The sequence below is a fragment of the Somniosus microcephalus genome, chromosome 19, assembly GCF_052327205.1.
Source record: "Somniosus microcephalus isolate GS21.2 chromosome 19, FLI_Smic_1.0, whole genome shotgun sequence".
Classification (NCBI taxonomy): Eukaryota; Metazoa; Chordata; class Chondrichthyes; order Squaliformes; family Somniosidae; genus Somniosus; species Somniosus microcephalus.
Genome location: NC_141005.1, coordinates 33694292 through 33714821, shown reverse-complemented (window position 1 = coordinate 33714821; position 20530 = coordinate 33694292). Strand labels below are relative to the sequence as shown.

General features: G+C 42.7%; 1 protein-coding gene across 5 annotated transcripts in view; it reads right to left on the bottom strand.

The window, feature by feature from the left end:
- ap1b1 (adaptor related protein complex 1 subunit beta 1) overlaps positions 1-20530 on the bottom strand; it is a 107153-nt gene that overhangs the window by 39671 nt on the left and 46952 nt on the right. For all 5 annotated transcript variants that reach the window (XR_015072307.1, XM_085961494.1, XM_085961490.1 and 2 more), the window contains exons 9-12: positions 13247-13342; positions 12586-12701; positions 10805-10970; positions 6736-6834 (exon numbers count right to left, since the gene is read on the bottom strand). Coding sequence is in view for 4 of the 5 variants with exons in the window: in XM_085961494.1 (XP_085817620.1) it covers positions 6736-6834; positions 10805-10970; positions 12586-12701; positions 13247-13342 (477 nt within the window). In the remaining variant the exon portion in view is untranslated. The remainder of the gene's footprint in view (positions 1-6735; positions 6835-10804; positions 10971-12585; positions 12702-13246; positions 13343-20530) is intronic.

Below are 20530 nucleotides of genomic sequence, written 5' to 3'. Positions count from 1 at the left end.
TCAGCAGTTATGTTGCAAGCAGAGGAGGGTGCTGGAGGGCAGAGGTAGTTCACAGCTTCACAAAGAAATGAGAGATCTCTTTACAGATGGTGCAGTAAAAATGTTTTTCCATAAATGATGTTTAGGAATCACTATTTTCCTTACCGACTGCAAGTAAATAAATACCAAAAGTTACCTAAATATATTATATGCAACATGTGGGAGTAGTTTTTTACCTGTACGAGTTTGAGATTTTATAGCAAAGGCCAAAAAATATAAAACTAAAGAAATGGAAATAATTTGCATTTTCACCCGTTGCCAACTATCACATTAACAAAATGTTCTACTTGCTTATATTCAAAAGTTGTTTTTAAGTTCACAGAGGCAAGTAGAAATAAAGAAATGCAGCTGGTTTAACTACAGTATTTAGAACACATTAAAAATAAGAGCATCTACTTGTTTCTTCCCACTCGCTCGTCTTCTCCCGAGCTATAATCGGAGTTTTGCTCTCATGAGAAATCAGCTACTATTATAGTATATACACATCAGTTTTCCTTTCAGTTACCTCAGGAAAACTTGGGTTTAAGCTTTACAGCATTTTTGATGGGTGTGTTTTCCTTTTAAAAAAAATAATGAATATATTTTCACTACTCCTAAAAATAGTTTCCAGCAGGAAATGAGGGATCAATCTGCAATAATCTTCTACTGATCCCAGGAGTGCAGACAGGGACAGGGTTTATAAACAGCAAATCCTGGCTTTATGAATGGCAATTCTTCCCGTCAACAACTAAACAAAAATCTGAGAGTTGGAGGCACAAATAAGCATGAACTGTAATGTGCTATGTTGTTGAGGCTTCAGTTGAGAGTGATGGCCCTAGCAACATCCATCAACTCAAGACTCAGGCTTCTGAGACAGGCCAGAAAAATGTTGTCAGAGGCATTTTTGAACACAGAAAATGCAACCGTATCGTTAAGTTTAATCATTTTCTTGTACATTTTGTAATTTATGTCTACTATGTTACAAACAGTTAGTAAATGCTCAGCTTAAAGAACCCAAGATGTAGACCAAAAAGAGTTTAGAAAAAACATGTTCGGTGCAATTTCATTGGCTCTCTTTCAACTTCTGCCAATTGGTAGCCATTTTGTTTACTGCTGACTTTTTTTGAAATTGCTGAATAGTATTTTTTTTTTACACCAGTTTACGACATGTTGCTTGATGCATTCCATGTCTGTTCACTTGTGATTCACTGCTGTTTTCTGAACATTAAATTTCAGCCAAATTCTCATAGAAAGAGACAAGATATTTTCAGGTCTTACAATACAAGATTTCCCTAGTGACTGTCCCTCAAAAGTAATTTATTGGTTGGGAAGTATTTGGGGATGCTTTAAGAACTTGCTAAGATGCAACATAAATACAAATTTATTCCTTCATTCAAGAAAGCATGGATGAATTTTAAGAGCTGCAACTTTTAATCAGCACTTGGCATCGAATGCATAGAATCATACAGCACAGGAGGTGGTCATATGGCCCATCGTGCCTATGCCAGTTCTTTGTAAAAGCTATCTAATTGGTCTCACTCCCCCACCTCTTTCCCCACAGCCCTGTAATTTTTCCTTTTCCAGTATATATCCAATTTCCCGTTGAAAGTTATTACTGCATCGGCTTCCAGTATCCTTTCAGGCAGTGCATTCCAGATCACCATAACTCGCTGCGTAATTGTTTCCCCCCCCACCCACACATTCCCCCCTGGTTCTTTTGCCAATTATCTTAAAACTGTGCCCTCTGGTTAGCGACCCTCCTGGCAGTGGAAACAGTTCCTCCCTGTATACTCTATCACAAGCGCTCATAATTTTGGACACCTCTATTAAATCTCCCCTTAGCCTTCTCTGTATAATAAATAATTTCACAATTGACACACAAATCAGTCCACCAATGCAAAATAAATCTACACAAGATTGTAAAATATGATAAATGTCCCAGTGACAGGGTTGAAGAGAGTCACAGTCAACGTTACAATGAGCAATTGTTTTGGCTGCAGATTACTACACTAAAGTTACTGGAAATGTTTAGTGTGGTTCTTAGTCTTGGAAGACAAAATGATTTCAATTTTAAGTGGATACATCTAAATGTAGAAAGTGATCTCACAATTCTAATTACAAGCAAATTAATGTTACATGTGATCTCTCTCCCACAGAACCAAATTTTAAATTAAAGATCAGCATTTAAATAAATGATGCAGTGGATCAATTTAAATACAACCACGACATACCCAATTTCCCAGTGGACCTAAATGCCAAACTATCAAATCACTTATATTGAGAAGTCTTTTTTTATAAATGTTCAAATATTTGAAATTTGACATTTTTAAGAATTGCAATAGCAATTAGTTTTGGTAAATTGGGACAAAGTGCGAGTTGCAATGTGGCCAAGAATATGGAGCTACAGTCTGCCCGTCACAAGGGACAATGGCACCTCGGAAAGGAAACGCTTTCTTTCATTGATTAGCTTATTTTATCTGGCAGATTTAACATGAAAAAAGTCTGTGTCAACACACAGGCAAATTAAGGAACAGAGTTCCACTGTTGGAACGAGGCTTATTTATAGTATTGGCATCAATCTGCTTGAGGAAAAAAAAATTCAGACTTAAAGCAATACACTTAAATGTTGTATGATCCTCCTATTTCATCACCTCTCCTGTCATTATCACTACCAGTGACAGCTCTGTAACCATAAGTACTGCATTCTAGTAAAGTCATTTCTTGTATGAAGCACTGACATTGCAATGGGAAATGACCTGTAGCAACAGTGATCTTTCAGGCAGAAGAACATGCAGCCTACCTTATCAAACTATCTGCCAGTTTCCTTACTACAATTTTGGTAAATTACTTGTTCCTTTCCAAAACCTTCCATAGTTTTCTGTTTCACCAACCCTGCAAGTAATTTGTTCCACAATTCTAAATAATCCCCATTTGCTTCTGACGTCCTTAACTTTAGTTTCTCTATGTTTGTACCCAACAGAAATTCTTCCCTGGATCCAAATTCTCCATACCGGTGAAAACTGTAAAACCTTAATCAAGTGCCCCATCCTGTGCCTCTTGCACAGACAACAAGATCCCAGGATAGACAATCCTTCCCTATAACACAACCTTCTAAATTTGGTAATCAGTCTTGTAGCACTGCTCCAGACTTCCTCCAACAATTCTAGGGTTGGAAATTGCGGTCGGAGGCTTCCCGCGGACGAATGCCTCCGAACCGCAAGATACACCTACCTAGTGCCTCCATATCTTTTGAAGACTTGCGCTCTTGGGCCTGCAGGTGTACGTCTTCATAAACGCCCATGTATCCCACAGGTGCATGTGGTTCGCAAGTGTCCCTGGGATAACGTGGGCCAGCCCAACCAATCACAAAAGGGGATTTACACACGGAATGCCCATAAGCATAATAGGAATCCCCTAAAAAACACTTTCATCCACTTAAATAAAAATAAATCACGTGTTCAAAATTAATTAAAATACAATTTAATTAAACATTTAAAACAATTAAATTTTTGAAAAATAAATTTAAACATTTTTAAAGGGGCCAAAAATAACACTCATTTTAAAGGTTTTTGAATGTTTAAATCATTACAAAAAAAAAAAATCAATATTTAGTTAAACCCTTACGCTGGTAAAAGGCCTTACCCCTGCTTTTACCAGGCATTAAAAACTTGACAGATCGCAAGTTCCGGGTACGCCATGCATACGCGGTCATAGGCCCCGGAAAATCCGGGTCTAGATCTTTTCTGCGTTAAGATCACCAAAACTGAACACAGTGCTCCCGTTGCAGTATCACCATGTTCCATACAATTTCATCACCTCCTCCTTAGAAAAGAAAGACTTGCATTTATATAGCGCCTTTCACAACCACTGGACATCTCAAAGCGCTTTACAGTCAATGAAGTACTTTTGGAGTGTACTCACTGTTGCAATGTGGGAAACTCGCCAGCCAATTTGCGCACAGCTCCCACAAACAACAATGTGATAATGACCAGAGAATCTGTTTTTGTTATGTTGGGGGATAAATATTGGCCAGGACACCGGGGATAACTCCCCTGCGCCTCTTCGGAATAGTTCCGAATCTTTTACGTCCACTTGAGAGAGCAGACGTCTCATCCGAAAGACGGCACCTCTGACAGTGCAGCACTCTCAGCACTGCACTGGAGTGTCAGCCTAAATTTATGTGCTCAAGTCCCTTGTGACTCAGAGGCAAGTGTGCTACCAACTGAGCCACAGCTGACACTTAGGGCTGGATTTTCTCAATGGAGAGGACTTGGAGGTGGGACTGCTGCTTGTCGGGTCTATGTCCCACCTCCATCATCTGTTGGCCAACCAGTGGGACTTTTGCCTGATTGACCTTATTAAGCCCGCCCTGCCGGCTCAGCAGGCCAATTAGGGGGAAGTGACTGACAGCACGTCAGACATGCTATCTGACAAGACTTCTTGAAAGAAGAAATGTCAGCGTTTGACAGCGCTGTGAAGCTGTCAAACACTGACATTCTCTGTAGTTTGATGAGTCCTCATGTTCAGGACTCATCAAACCTTTCAACTTTGTAGATTTCAGATGACTGTTGGTTAGGAGGATCCAACAGCCAGTCTATGAAATCGACAAGGAAAATGTCGGGACTCCCGATCCGGAGCGGTTGAAGGCTGTAGGCAGAAACCAAGGTAAGTGAACATTTTTTAAACTTAACACTCACCTTACATACTTACCACTCCACACTTGCACCCATCACTCACCTCTGCATCTTACTTTCAGGTCCCTCCGACCCCCGCTGACCTCCTACTCAACTCCTCCAACCCGGCGGGGTTCTCAGAGGTCAGGAAGCCTTCACCTAAAGAGGTAAAATGGGACCAATCCTTTTTTCTGCCTGTTAACTATCTGTTAACAGGCAGTTAAAAGGATTTAATCCCTTTCCCGCCTCGAGGAGACGGGACCCGAAGCAGCACATTTTCCTGCCTCCTGGCAAAAGGGCACGGAGGCGGGATGGGGGCGGGTTTGCCATCCACCCCCACTTTCTGCTACTTTACCGGCAGTCCCACCTCCATGGGGCTGAGAAAATCCAGCCCATGGACTCATAAGTGAAATCATCCCGATATTTTATTTGCTTTCTTCACTGCCTGAAGCGACTGTTTTAATAACCTATTCACCCCCAGATCTCTGTCCTGATCCGTTACCTCAATCATACTGGTGTTTAATATGAAATCCACGTTCTGGCTTCTTCCACTTCCACTCATGATTTTACACATATCGCGTGTTGAATCCCATCCATCACCATCCTGTCCATTGGCCTTGTCTGTTCAGATCCCTTGTAATTATTTGTACATTGGCAAGCAATAGTGGCAACTACATACAATTAGGTGACATCGCAAGTTATTAGGCAATATTTCATTACCCAATTAATTTATAAAAATTAACAGCAACCTTATCATTGACCACTGTGGGACTCCACTGGCAACCAGTTTCTACTGACACTCTCCATCCACCATGATCCTGTGTTTCAGGCACAGATCAATCCAACCCAATACTGTCATCTATCCCACAGGTACGCAATTTGCGAACCAGTCTGTTAAATAGGAAAGTATCAAATGCAAGCATTATTATACAAGTCGCCAGATGTATCCCATGTTTGGAAGGAGAACAAACCCACAATTGTACGCCCGAGTGTTTTTCATAGTTCAAGTGGATATGGTATGTAAATTTCACACGCCCCTCCAATTATGCTTTACTTCAATCCTACTAACATTGAGTTCCACTAAGCTCCTGAAAGGGGAAGTAAAAATTTGAACCAAATTCAACTCAGTCTAACCATTCAAACAGATTATCCTGCCATTATCACATTGCTGTTTGAGAGAGCTTGCGGTGTGCAAATTGGCTGCCATGTTTCCTACATTACAACAGTGACTACACGTCTAAAGTACTTAATTGGCAGTAAAGCGCTTTGGGACGTCCTGAGGTCATGAAATGCTCCATATAAATGCAAGTCTTTCTTATTAAAATATGCGCATCTAGAATATTGCTGTGGAAATAGTGAAATATGAAAAATAATAAAAATTTGAATGAGGGAGGAGAATTCAGTAAATCAGGTTACAAAAGTTTAGAAGCAAAACTATCGTGAAGAAAACCTAACATTTTGTATCTGTGTCAAGGTTAAAATTGAACCAAGCCAGTTTGTTTCACACCCATAAAAAACCATGGGAAGATGGGGAAAAAGGTGCAACTACAGTATTCAGTTGGCATTTGGCCAAAATCATGCAATGTAATTCAGAGACTGGTACAATTTAGAGCATTTTTCAATTCCAGAGATTGGCTAGCAGTCATGTTATTCGTAATCTTAACAGAAATTGCAGCTCAGAATTTTTAAGGATGCGAAACATGAAAAGTAAAAAAGCTCTGGCTGGTTTTATACAAGGGAAACTGCTTCTGGTAATTTTCACCATTTTAGTGGCTAAGCATAATCGTCATACACCCAACCATGCCAAGTAATTAACTAAGCAAATACATTTGTTAATCATTTAGTCACATTTGTGCACTAAAATCAAATAGTAATAAACAATTTCTCGCCCTCCCATAAAGGAGCCCTTCCAAGAATTCTGCAGAAATCTTTCAGAGTACTATAAAAAGGATTTCAGCAAAAAAAAAAGTGTATTGGATTACAATCTAGATTCATGCCACCTTCAGGTGTTGTTTCCTAACCCGATGGGAAAATGTAAACATACCTGTGTGGCCAAGCTGAGAACCTGCTGCACCAGTTCTTGTGTCTCAGTCGGTTTTTTTAAGAACAGTTTCACAATAGCTGTCAAAAGCTGAAGCTGAACCTGTCACAAACAATAAAAATGCCATGAAGAATCAGGAACTGTATTTTCACCTGACAAGTAGTAGTCAATACTTTGTTTCTAGGAAATTCACATCAAAGTTAAAAATTGTAATCTGCATTCAAAGGCAAAACAACTTTTCGTACATAACACATGAATCACAAAACATCCCCATCACAGAAAATGTATATACCAGTAATTAATAAACATTTGTTAACCCTTTGGGAACCCTAGCAATATTCTGCACATTTTAGTGGGTAGATTTTTAAAAAAAGGAAAGAATTTTGCCTGAAAGAGAAATTAAACCATATCAATGAAAGCACCATGCTGGCAGTGAACTATCTCAAGTCCGCTTCTTGGAAAAGATCTGCTCATGTAATATTTAGAAGACCTGTACTTATTACATTAAGTATGCATATTTCATCAAAGCAAGTCTTTTCTGACCAGGAGGGTCTACAACACACTGCTCTCAATAAGAAAACAATTTTAAAAAGGTATGAATTATAAAATTTCCAGCAAAATGCCGTTCAGAAACAAACATTTTCCTAGCATCAAACATATCGAAAAATCTAACATTACTTTTTAGTGGGGCGCCTCCAATGGAGCAATTGGGTAAGGCAATGAATAGCTGAACTAGAAAGAACAGCCAAGTCCCAGCAATCTCCAGTTTGCTCAGTTAGTTGACTACAGCCAGGCAAGAGGTAGGAGAAAAGTAGCAGTTACTACCCATGGACATGCTCATGTGTGGACATTAGGCAAAAGGCAGGATCAGACTTGGCTTTGGTATGCTCTTCTCAGTTGAACAGCCTGCTGACACAAAAAAGGGTCTCTTGGGGAAGGCCCTGGAGGCTGTCCCAATGGAAACGCACCCAAGTAGGAGGGGAGAAGAGAAGGAGAAAAATGGAGGGAAGGGGAAGCAAAAAAGTGTCACATTTTTGTGCGCGTACTACTCTATTCATGAAAGTGCACAATAATCCAGCAATGTTAGAGGTCAAGGTAAGACTGGGAACACTTGAGATTAAATATAGGAATTACAACACAGAAACTGTCCCAGCAAGCCCACGTTAGTGTTTACCCTCCAAATGATTAGTAGTCCTAATCCCATGTGCCCACCCTGTTCCCATGTCCCTTTTCCCTTCAAAAACCTCTGATATTAAATGTTGACGTCTTTGCTTCATTTACTACTTCCAGTAATGCACCCCACAGTCTTACATCCCTGTGCAAAAAGCTTTCTCCTGCTTTCTATCCTAAATCTCTTACATTTCATCTTATATCGGTGCCCTCTCATTCTATACCCCCCCCCCCCCCCAAAAAACTACTGAAAGCAGTAGGTTTCTATCAACTCTCCTATTCCTTCATAATTTAAACATCTCTTACAAATCATTTGGTAATCTCGGTTCTAATGAAAACAGTCTTTCTTCGTAATTTCTTATACCAGGCAGCATCCTGGTGAATCTGCACTGTACATCATGAGGGGCCGTATGGCCCACTTCTGCTCCCAATTCTCAGCATCCAGCTGTACCCAATTCAAAGTATAATTCTAACATTTAAAAAAAACACCACGTACCAGTTCACATTGAATTTCAGCTACCACCTTTTCAACCATCCTCTGCATTATTTAACATGCCTCCTATTTTAGTATCACCCGCAACTTTGGACAACACTCCCTTAAGCGCTATACCCAAGTCACTAATGTACAGTGAACAGAAGCAGTCCCAGAACAGAACCCTGCAGGACGCTCAGGTTAGTTGATAAGCAACCATTTTCATCTACTGAGAAACTGCCCTCAGCTCCTACTCGGTTTCATCCCTTCTAAGCAGTTTTTAAATCCACTTTGCTACCCTTCTCCTAATTTCATAGCCCCCAATCTTTTCAATAGTCTTTTGTGTGGTGCCTTGTCAAAGACTTTCTGAAAGTGTGTACACACCACATCCACTGCACTACTCCCATCCACCATATATGTCATCTTCTCCTGTCAAGCACGAGCTTTCCTTTCTGAAATCAGTATTGACAGCTTCTACTTTTTTCTCTTCCTTTACATAGTCATTTTCTCCAATTAAAGATTCCAAAACTTTTCCTACCACAGATGTTAAACTAACTGGCCCGCAATTATCCCAGGTTAGCTCTTTTATTTGAAAATGGGGTTTACATTGGCCACTCTCCAGTCCTCCAGCACCCATTCACGCTCAGTAGAACCAGGAAACAATTTCTAGGGTCTCTATTTCCTACCCTATTTCCCGCAGTATTATTCCATCTTGAAATATAACTAACAGTAAAGCCTGGATTTTCAAAACGAGTTTTGCCCAAATTATATGTAAATCATGCAGATCCAATTAGAAATTAAGCGAGAGTTTTGTCAAACCAGATCTCGCAGAATTTCTTGGCAGGGAACAACAGTGGTGAAAGCACCCGCCTCAAATAGGCAGGAGCTTAATTTAAATATTTTGTGGGTGGGGATCCCCTGTGTCATTTCCTGATGCCTTTTCCAAATAATGCTCAAGTGAAATGGACATCCAAGGAATCTGCTGCAAATGGAAGTTAATGTAAAGGGCACAGTAAATAAATGGATTCTTGACATTTGACAGAGGCTCATGAAAACCAATCCCAATAATTTGTTCCCTCACCCCTCCCAGCACAACTACTGGTGCCAATGGGTTGGCCAATATCTAACAAGTTTGGAAAAGGAGGATGATGACTAATGAAGGGATGCCAGACTGGTCAGGCTGCCCACCTGTCAGTACCTGCAGACAGAGGCCAACATACCACATTTTGGTAGACAATTGATGCAAGTGGAGGCTTCTATTCACAAAAGAAGCTGGGACAGCAGGCCCAATAGCACCATTAAGGTTTGACTAATCAGTGTTGGATGCTGCCTTAGAAGCAGCCCAATCACAACATGTTATACTATCAGTGATACTGTGTGAAAGGCAGCAGGATGCCAGAAGAGTCCGATTGGGTACACGCACGATACCATTAACCCTATCTACAGGCACCCACAGGACATTCGTGAACCAGTGCACTTTTAGGGCAATCCAACAGTTTCATGGTCACTTCTACTGATTGAATACAGTTTACATTTTAAAAAAAGTTTCTAAGTCTCAAACTGCCATTGTGGGATTTGAACTCACATTCTCTATTAATAATAAATAAAAACAGATAATGCTGGAAATACTCAGCAGGTCAGGCAGCATCTGTGGAGAGAGAAACAGAGTTAACGTTTCAGGTCGATGACCCTTCGTCAGAACTGGAAAAAGTTGGAGATGGAACAGGTTTTTAAGCAAGTGCAGGGGCAGGGAGAGGGGGGAGGGGAGGAAAGGACAAAAGGGAAGGTCTGTGATAGGATGGATGGCAAGAGAGATTAAGAGACAAAAGGGATGATGGTGCAAGGCAAAAGGATGGTGCCTTGCACCATCATCCCTTTTGTCTCAATCTCTCCTGCCTTCAACCCTATCAGACCTTCCCTTTTGTTCTTTCCTCCCCTCCCCCCTTTCTGTGCCCCTACACGAAGGGTCATCGACCTGAAACGTTAACTCTGTTTCTCTCTCCACAGATGCTGCCTGACCGGCTGAGTATTTCCAGCATTTTCTGTTTTTATTTCAGATTTCCAGCATCCGCAGTATTTTGCTTTTGTATTCACACCCTATTATTGGAATACAGTTCCATTAACATAACCACTACACTATCGCACCAAAGATGCCATTTGCACCTTTACAAAGGATTTCAAAATTTGTGTCATTCCATTCTACCACTTCCCTTTAATTGTTCCATCGTCTTAAATTTCACTTGCATGTAATTTTCCATTCACAGCACTAATGTGCTCATTGCATGTCTGTATTTGGAGCTATATTAATGAGATGATCTCAGAAAATTGGGTACCAACTGCAATCTGCCATTTGAGTCTTTCTAAAACCTACTAAACCATTCGGGCTAAACTGCACCTACTCGTTTGGAAAATCTAAGTTTAACTTCTTACCTGTGTGCTTTCATCATGGAATCCTTCCAGGAAGCTCTCTAATAGCTCATCAGCATTGTCAATTCTTTCTGCATATTCACCTACTATCCATATCATGGCTGCTCTCGCTTCTGGCTCATCCAGTGAGTCGAGGTTTTCACAAAGTGTAGCAATAACACTTTCATACCTTGATGATAAACAAGGCTGGTAAAGTAGTTGGCAGTGGCATCAACAAATATGGCTTTAAAAAGAAAAAATACCCACATTCCTAGAAAACTTTGGCTATCTTTACACTTCAACTTCAGTACATACAGGAAACTTTCGTTTATCCGGGGGTTAAGTGTCCAGAAAGCTCTATCTACCGGCAAAATTCAGGAGTCGGTTCAGATCATTTTTTTTCTTTTCGTTGCTTCTTTTCTCCAGTCCTGGCTCTGCAAGCGTCTCTGTAGCTAAGCAACAGCTTCAGCTAGACGCTTGCAAGCTGCGCCGACTGTTTTGAAGCTGTTGCTAAGCAACAGGGTTTGTTGCTTCACACGGAGCTCTGAGCTCCGTATGTTTTAACATTAGCGCTGGTTTCTACGGCAGTTTTGATCTAACGGCACCAGCTCGGTCCCGTCGGTGCCGGATACCAGAAAGTTTCCTGTACACTGATCTACAAGTTATAGTGTAAATACTGAGTCAAGGCCCAACTTGACTCTGGAATGAAGTGGAGCAAAACTCAGGAAGAAGTCTGATCTGCTCTGTTTCAGTTAGATGAAGCCCTGTCTCTCAGCTTACACTATAACTTCTTAGCATTTTTATAATGACAATACAGATGAATTGTTTATGCAGCCTAAGATTCGCATACTTATTACAAACAATTCTGTGCATTAGAATGTACTTTAAAGCATTTAATTATTCAAAACTGAGCTAAAGACACAAAGTCAACCAATGGTAGCAATCAAAGGCTCAAGTGAGCTAACTACCCCACTAATGGGGAGAAGAGAAAGGGAGAGAAAAAATAAGGCCACCAAGCCACTTTGCTACAGATTCAAGTAAATGGTGCAAAACAGGTGAACAGAGGGCTCCAGGTTTAAAAGGGATGGGAAACAAAATAACATTTATTTAGCCAAAAATATGAGCAGATTTGTAAATTTAGTATTTTATAATCTTCCACTGAAAGTAGCCCTTTTCTAGCAGCTATACTTACTTTGCACATCACCACAGTGGGATCTTTTTCAATTCTCATTTGTACCATAAACATGCCAAACTTAAGGCATGAAGGAAAAGACCAGTTTCGACAGTGGAAAGATTAGGACAAATAAATAATGGCTAGTTTCACCATATTCTTAAACAGCAACATAATCTTTAACACTTATGACTTCAAATGACTATAGTTAAGCTGCAATCACTGCCGAGATTGATTTAAGCACCCACTCAATGGTTTTAGATTATGTATTTTTATTTATGAAGCTGTTTCAAACAAATGCTTAATAATCTATTACTGCTGGCAAGCTTTAGAAACCAATATAAAACAAACTTTTTTAATGTATTGTCTTCTGAAGAGGTATTATTGCTGAAAAGTTTCAAATTGTACAAAAAGTTTACAATATGGAATGAGTCAGTAGCTTTATTTGTGTATGTGTCTCAACACTTTTCCTGTACATTTATTTCTTCATCAATCTAAGTGCATATGTGCAATTGCCAAATATATGCGCACACTTAATATTTGCACACATATTGCTTCTGGCCGAAGTGGAATTGAAAAAAATGCAAGGACACAAAATAGACGCATCACTGTAGAAAGCACAAATGGAACCTACTTGTTTGGGTATTTGCGGAAAATGTCCTTGATTACCACTATGGCTTCCTGTACAACGTAATTAACCTTTGTTTGAATGAGGTCAAGTAGCGTGCTCACACAGCGCTCTGCTGATTGCTGCAACAAACAATCCATTAAGTTAATGTTTACTGCAGATGGTTTTATTTCAAAAAAGAAAAAAGGTCCTTACCAGTTTTACACCACAATTAATGTTAATTTTCTCATCCCAAACCCCATAAAAAAAACTACTAAAATTCCCCAATCAGGCTTAAAGCTGAACTAAATGTTCAAAAAAACTTTGACAATCAATTCTGGCTGAGGTATTCACAATTGTGATTTATAAAGAATTAGTTTGTGCCAAACCATTAACAGAATTCAATTACTTCTTTAAAATTTGTAGCTAAATAATACATTTAACACAGTACAAGTTAACATTAGTCAAATTGAGGTCTTGGCATTGCATCAGTTAGCATAATTAAATTCAGTCTTGCTGTCAAACTAGTCAGATCTAGTCTCAGTAAATTATTCCTGGCTGGTGATGGGATAGGAAGCCAGTAACCATTTCACAGCATGTGAATTCTTGATTTAGAAAATATTGGAATACAAATTGGATTTGAGATTTCCTACTGTACAAACATTAATATTTAAAAATCATTGTTTACCTCAACTTTAATAGCGCATCGTCCAATTGCACGCACAGCCTTCCGTACAAAGTCAACATCCACTTCTGTTGCATATTCTTTTAATTCTGCCAAAACCTGCAAGTTGGCATGGACAATTAACACAAATTGATCAAAAACTGCATGCAATCAAATCAACTGGAATCAATAGTTCAGCATAACAGAAAATGCTGGAAAAACTCAGAAATAGAGTCAACGTTTCAGGTCGAAACTGTTAAGTCTGTGTGTTATATTGCGAATTACTACACAGACCACAAGAGTAAACTTTAACAGGACTTTACTGGTTGAAGGTCAGGGCGAAACTGCCCAATAAATCCTTACACAGCACTTATATACCGGTGTGGTCACCACCGGTATTACAGTATACAGCAGCCAAGATAAAGTAGTGCAACCCTTAAAATAGTTCTCTTAAAGGTGGAACGTTACATAACCTAAAAAGGGAGGATTGTAGTGTAACAGCATATATTCCCATTAAACAGATCATAACATATATACACAACTTCATGTAAAAACAGTTCACAGATTTAGTCTCTCTGGAGGCTTCCTGACTCGGTCCGGATAACGCCTCGGTGGTGTAGTAGGCTCTTCTTCCAAGGTCGATTCGGCTTGAATGCCAGTGTCAGGTTCATCTGATTCCAGTATTACCGGATCGGAGGTAGATACTATGGGTATCTCTGCTTCAACATTAGGCGTATAGAGTTGTGGAGTAGGTTGGCCCTTTTCGGATGACTATGATCTGGTCAACATGGCGCCTTATTATGCTTTCACCAATGTCCACGGTATACATCAGCGGTCCTAGTCGTTTGCAAATAGTTCCAGGCTGCCATTTCTCGGTACGGTAGTCCCGGGCCAAAAAACTTGTTGACCTATCTGGAAGGTTCTAGTTGGCCTTTCATTCATGCCTTGAAATTGCCAGTTCTCTACGTCCCTTCTGATGTTTGGCTTGATCAAATCCAGCCGGCATCTTAGTCTTCTATTGAAAAACATCATGGCAGGAGTTTGGTTTGTGACCGCATGTGTTGCATTCCTGTACGCCAACAAGAAGTTATCTACCTTATGTTGTAGATTTATGTCTTCATTACCCATGGCCTTTATGGCCTTCTTGAAGGTCTGAACAAACCTTTCAGCTAATCCATTGGTGGCGGGATGGTATGGGGCAGACGTGTAGTGCTTAACTCCATTGTTTTTTTAAGAACTTCCTGAATTCTTCGGACACAAATTGCGGTCCATTATCAGAACAGATCTGTTCCGGCAGCCCATTCCTGGCAAATATGGTCCTTAATACTGTGATGGTCTTTTCCGTGGTGGTGGAGGACATCTTTATTACCTCCGGCCACTTGGAGTGTGCATCCACCGCGATTAAAAACATTGAGTCCATAAATGGACCAGCAAAGTCGATATGTACCCTTTGCCATGGAGAGGAGGGCCACTCCCATGGATGCAGAGGAGCTTGTGGTGGGGCGTTTTGGACCTTCTGGCATCCTAGACAGCTCTTGGTCATTTCTTCGATGTCTCCATCGATACCTGGCCACCACACAAACGCTCTGGCTAGGTTCTTCATTTTCACTCCACCCAGGTGCCCCTCGTGAAGCTCCTTTAGCACTTTATGCTGGAGTTTGGGTGGAATCACCACTCTGGATTCACACATCAAAGTTCCTCGGCACACTGACAGCTGTTCTCTTCTTTGCGAAAATGCTGGCAACATTGGTTTGCCATGTGCTGGCCATCCCTTCACCGTTAAATCGTAGACTCGAGAGAGAGTTGGGTCATTTCTTGTTTCCTTTTCGATCGTAGAATTTGTTACTGGTAGACATTCCACTATGGTTGAGTGGAACATCTCCACTGGGTCCACTGTAGGCGCCTCTTCTACCGTTGGCAACGGTAGGCGTGATAACCCGTCAGCATTCCCATGCTGTTTTGATCCTTTGTATTCGATGTCATATTGGTGTGCCCCTAGGAAAATGGACCACCTCTGTAGCCTTTGCGCTGTCATAATGGAAACGCTCTTTTTAGGGTTGAATATGGATACCAACGGCTGGTGGTCTGTCAGCAGTGTAAACTTCTTGCCCTGCAGGTAATGATTGAATTTCTTTACTCCCCACACAAGGCTGAGAGCCTCCCTATCTATCTGAGCATAGTTGCGCTCAGCGGAGGTCAATGATCTGGATGCAAATGCGACTGGCCTTTCCGAGCCATTTGGCAACTTGTGTGAGAGTACTGCTCCAATACCATAAGGGGAAGCATCACAAGCTAGACGAATAGGTAGCGTTGGGTTGAAGTGAGCCAACACTTCCTCAGAGGTGATCAATGCCTTGCTTTTGCGAAAGGTCTTCTTACAGTCCTCGCTCCACTTCCATGGTACTTCTTTCCGCAACAGAGCATTCAACGGGTGCAGCACCGTGGATAGATTTGGCAGAAACTTATGGTAATAGTTAATCAACCCTAGAAACGACCTCAACTGGGATACATTTTCCAGAGCGGGGGCCTTCACAACAGCTTCGATTTTGTCAGGTGACTTGTGCAGCCCCTCCTGGTCAATGACATGACCACAGTACGAGATCCGTTTCTGGAAGAACTCATTTCTGGCGATTAACCCGAAGGCCATATTCCTTCAACCTGGTGAGCACCAGTTTCAAATTTGCGAGGTGTTCCTCCTCGTCCTCTCCTGTAATCAGGATATCGTCCAAGTAACACTGTGCTTGGAATTCCCTGTAAGACCTGCTCCATGGCCCTCTGCCAAATTGCTGGAGCCGAAGCCACTCCAAAAACCAGTCTATTATATCGATACAAGCCTCTGTGCGTGTTGATTGTGAGATACTGGCGCGACTCTTCCTCAACTTCCATCTGTAAGTATGCTTGCGCCAGGTCTATCTTGGTGAAGTGTTTCCCGCCAGACAATGAAGCAAAGATATCCTCAATCCGCGGAAGCGGATATTGCACCATGTGAAGCACCGGATTAACTGTGATCTTGAAGTCTCCGCAGATGCGGACCTTTCCCGGTTCCCCTGGCTTGTTACTCGATGAATGCTTCATGACGGGAACAATGGGCGTGGCCCACTCACTCCAGTCCACCTTAGACAGTACCCCTGAACGTTCAAGCCCTTCCAGTTCAGCCTCCACAGCAGGTCGTATCGCATAAGGTACTGGTCTGGCTTTGAAAAATTTTGGGTTTGCATGTTCTGCAATCTTGATTTTTGCCTTAATTCCTCTCAGTGTTCCCAGTCCCTGTTGGAATACCTCTTTAGCCTCATCCAATATTCTGGACAATCGTTCAGGTTTGACATCTTTCTTTCCGGAATCTACCGTTATTGCGTTTAGGGAGTGCCAGTCCATATTTATTTTCCTGATCCACTCCCGTCCCAGAAGTGGTGGACCTCCCTCAGGTAGTACATATAAGTCCATTCCTTGGTGTTCTTTGCCCGTGTCTCACCTTGACTTTTATCTTTCCGATGGGGTATACTTTTTGCCCCGTGTATGTCTGCAATACTATCTTCGTGTCCCGTAGGGGAATATGTTTGAATAACTTTTTGTAATCTTGCTTATTAATGACCGTCAACGCAGATCCGGTGTCCAATTCCATCTTCACTTGGACTTCTGCAATCTGCAGTGTGACCCAGATAGTTTGTTGGTCAGTTTCCTTACTCACATTGTGAATTCTCAGACTACCCAGTTCCTTGCTGTTGGAGTCTGAATCCGAATTCTGTTCATCTGAACTCTTCAGCCACCTGATGTACCTTTCTGTACTTTTTCTGCGGTGACTTTGTTGCTGGTCTTCTTTCCTGACCGGCATACTTTAGTTATGTGACCAAGCTTGCCACATTTTCTACATTCCTGGTTTTTAAACCAGCATTGGTTCTGATCGTGTGTTGTCTTCCCACAACGATAACATTTCGTTGTACCCGAAGCCATTTGATCTACGCTGAGTACCGCTGCCTTCAGCTGCATTTCCGCAGTGCCTCTCGCTGCGGCTTCGTGCAATGCTGCAATAGTGACAGCCTTATCAAGTGCAAGATCATTCTCTTCGAGCAGTCGCTTTTGTGTTCCTTCCTTCGACAACCCACACACGAACTTGTCTCAGTGCCTCTGTCAGATTTTCCCCAAACTGACAGTATTTCGCTAGCCTACGCAGTTCAACCAAATACTCCGCGTTGCTTTCCTCTTTCAGTTGCGTTCTCGCATAAAATTTAAATCGTTCCACTAGCATCAGCGGTGTGGGGTTCAAATGATCCTTCAGGACAGCAACAATATTAGCGAAAGTCTGATCCGCCGGTTTAGCTGGTGATAGAAGATGCTTCAATAGCCCGTATGTCTTCGCACCCATTGAGTTTAGTAAGGTTAGTGCTTTATCATCATTTGATATTTCATTTGCCTTACAATATATCTCTATGCGTTCTACATACGTGGCCCAATCTTCCACCTCGGAATCGAAATCGTTGGTGTTACCACGCTTAGGCATCTTCGCAATCTTTGAGAAACAACAACGAAATTTCTCTAACTTTTTTTTTGTTTTTCAAAGATGGCGGTTTCCCGTGCTTGTCTTCTTCCGCCTCCGAAAATGGCGGTTTCCCGCGCTCGCACGGTCTCCCTCGCTCGGTCTCGTTCTCCCTCGCTCGGTCTCTTCTCTCTCCCGCTCGCTCAGTCTCACTCGCTCGGGCTCTGTCTCCCGCTGGCTGTAACGGCGATTGCCGTATTGCTGCGTTCGCCCTCCCTAGCGGTTTTCAATCGCGCCTCCCAGCCCCTCTTGCAGTCCGGTCCTTTCCCCCCTGGCTGCGGCTGAGTTCTCCACGGTTTTTTTTTTTCCCCCCCCGCGCAAGCGGTTCTCGGTCGCTGCGCCTCGCGGCCTCGGTAGCTGCCCAGCCTCTCTTCTTTTTACCGGTCGCGGTCGAGCTTGCTCTCGATGCTGCTGCGTCTCCCAGCCCGCTTGCAGCCCGGTCTCTCACACCGGCTGCGTTTGCCTGCACCGCGGCTTCCGTGCCTTACGCTGCCCAGTCTCAGCGCCTCTGGTCCCGACTTCTGTCCGGCTCTTTTCCCCCGGCCGTGGTCGAGTTCTCCGCCTTTATATCCTCCGTTTTTCCCTCCCCTACTTCACAGTCAACGTGACCGACTCGCTGTTCGTCGCTGATCGGCTTACCCACCACAGTGATAGAAGGGATGATCCTGCCTGTTGCTGATGGAAGGCTTCGTGTTAGAGTTCTTCCGTTGATCTGCAGACCCGAGTCTTCTCTCAGCAGAATGACGAGGGCGGATGCCTCCTCTCGACGCCCGTTACCCTGCGGCAGAGACTATCCAAGGCAGTTTAAGATCGTCTTCGTCGCCACTGTTAAGTCTGTGTTATATTGCGAATTACTACACAGACCACAAGAGTAAACTTTAACAGGACTTTACTGGTTGAAGGTCAGGGCGAAACTGCCCAATAAATCCTAACACAGCACTTATATACCGGTGTGGTCACCACTGGTATTACAGTATACAGCAGCCAAGATAAAGTAGTGCAATCCTTAAAATAGTTCTCTTAAAGGTGGAACGTTACATACACTACAGAAACCCTTCGTCAGGACTGAAAAAAACACAGGAAATGAAACAGATTAAAAGGCCAGTTTGGGGGCTGGGAAATGGGGATGAAAGAACAAAAAAGTGAAGAGACATTAAGGAGGCATTCAAAACGAGACGAGATTGTGATAGGACTGGTAAAGAGACAAAAGACGGCTCTAGATTAGGTGTGAAATGTTTTCCGGTACATTGATGACTGTATTGGTGCCGTTTCCTGCTCTCGCCCTGAACTAGATAATTTCATTCACTTTGCCTCCAATTTCCACCCTTCCTTCACCTTCACATGATCCATCTCAGACTCTTCCCTTCCTCGACTTCTCTGTCTCCATCTCTGGGGATAGGTTATTGACCAACATTCACTACAAGCCCACTGACTCCCACAGCTACCTGGACTACACTTCCTCCCACCCCGCCTCCTGTAAGGATTCTATTTCATTCTCCCAGTTTCTCCATCTCCGCCGCATCTGCTCCAAAGATGCCACCTTCCACACCAGTGCTTCCGACACGTCTTCCTTTTTCCTCAACCAAGGATTCCCCTCTACCGTGGTTGACACGGCCCTCGACCGTGTCCGTTCTATCTCCCGCACTTCTGCCCTCACCTGTGCCCCTCCCTCCCGGAACCACGATAGGGTTCCCCTTGTCCTCACCTTTCACCCCACCAGCCTCCACATTCAATGGATCATCCTCCGCCATCTCCAACGTGATCCCACCACCAAACGCATCTCCCCCTCCCCTTTCAGCATTCCGTAGGGACCGCTCCCTCCGAGACACCCTAGTGCACCCCTCCATCACCCCCAGCACCCCTTCCCCCAGCACCTTCCCGTGCAAGCGCAGGAGGTGCAATACCTGCCCTTATACCTCCCCCCTTCCCACTGTCCAGGGCCCCAAACACCCCTTCCAGGTGAAACAGCGATTTACTTGTACTTCTTGCAATCTAGTATACTGTATTCGCTGCTCACTATGCGGTCTCCTCTACATTGGGGAGACCAAACGCAGATTGGGTGACCGCTTTGTGGAACACCTCCGTTCAGTCTGTAAGGGTGACCCCGAGCTTCCGGTCGCCTGTTATTTTAATTCACCACCCCATTCCCACTCAGACCTCACTGTACTCGGGCTCTTGCATTGTTCCACGGAAACCCAGCATAAGCTCAAGGAACAGCACCTCATCTTCCGATTAGGCACTTTACAGCCTTCTGGACTCAATATCGAGTCAATGTCAGATCATAACCTCGGCCCCCATTACATTTTTATATATATTTTTTATCCACACCTTTGTTTTGGCCCTTCCCCCTTTTTTTCTCTCCCACATGGCAGCTGTCTCTCATTCTGCCAGCGCATTTCACACCTAATCTAGAGCCGTCTTTTGTCTCCACTAGTCCTATCACCATCTCGTCTTGTTTTGAATACCTCTTAATGTTTCTTCACTTCTCTTTTGTTCTTTCATCCCCATTTCCCAGCCCCCAAACTGGCCTTTTAACGTTTCATTTCCTGTGTTTTTTCAGTCCTGACGAAGGGTTGCAACCTGAAACGTTGACTCTATTTCTCTCTCCACAGAGGTTGCCTGGCCTGCTGAGTTTTTCCAGCATTTTCTGTTATTTTGGATTTCCAGCATCCGCAGTATTTTGCTATCGCAATAGTTCAGCATACCAGACGAGAATTGTGGCAATTCGTGCTAAAAGCCAAAAATGGGTCGTCCCACTCCACTTGTAAATTCAT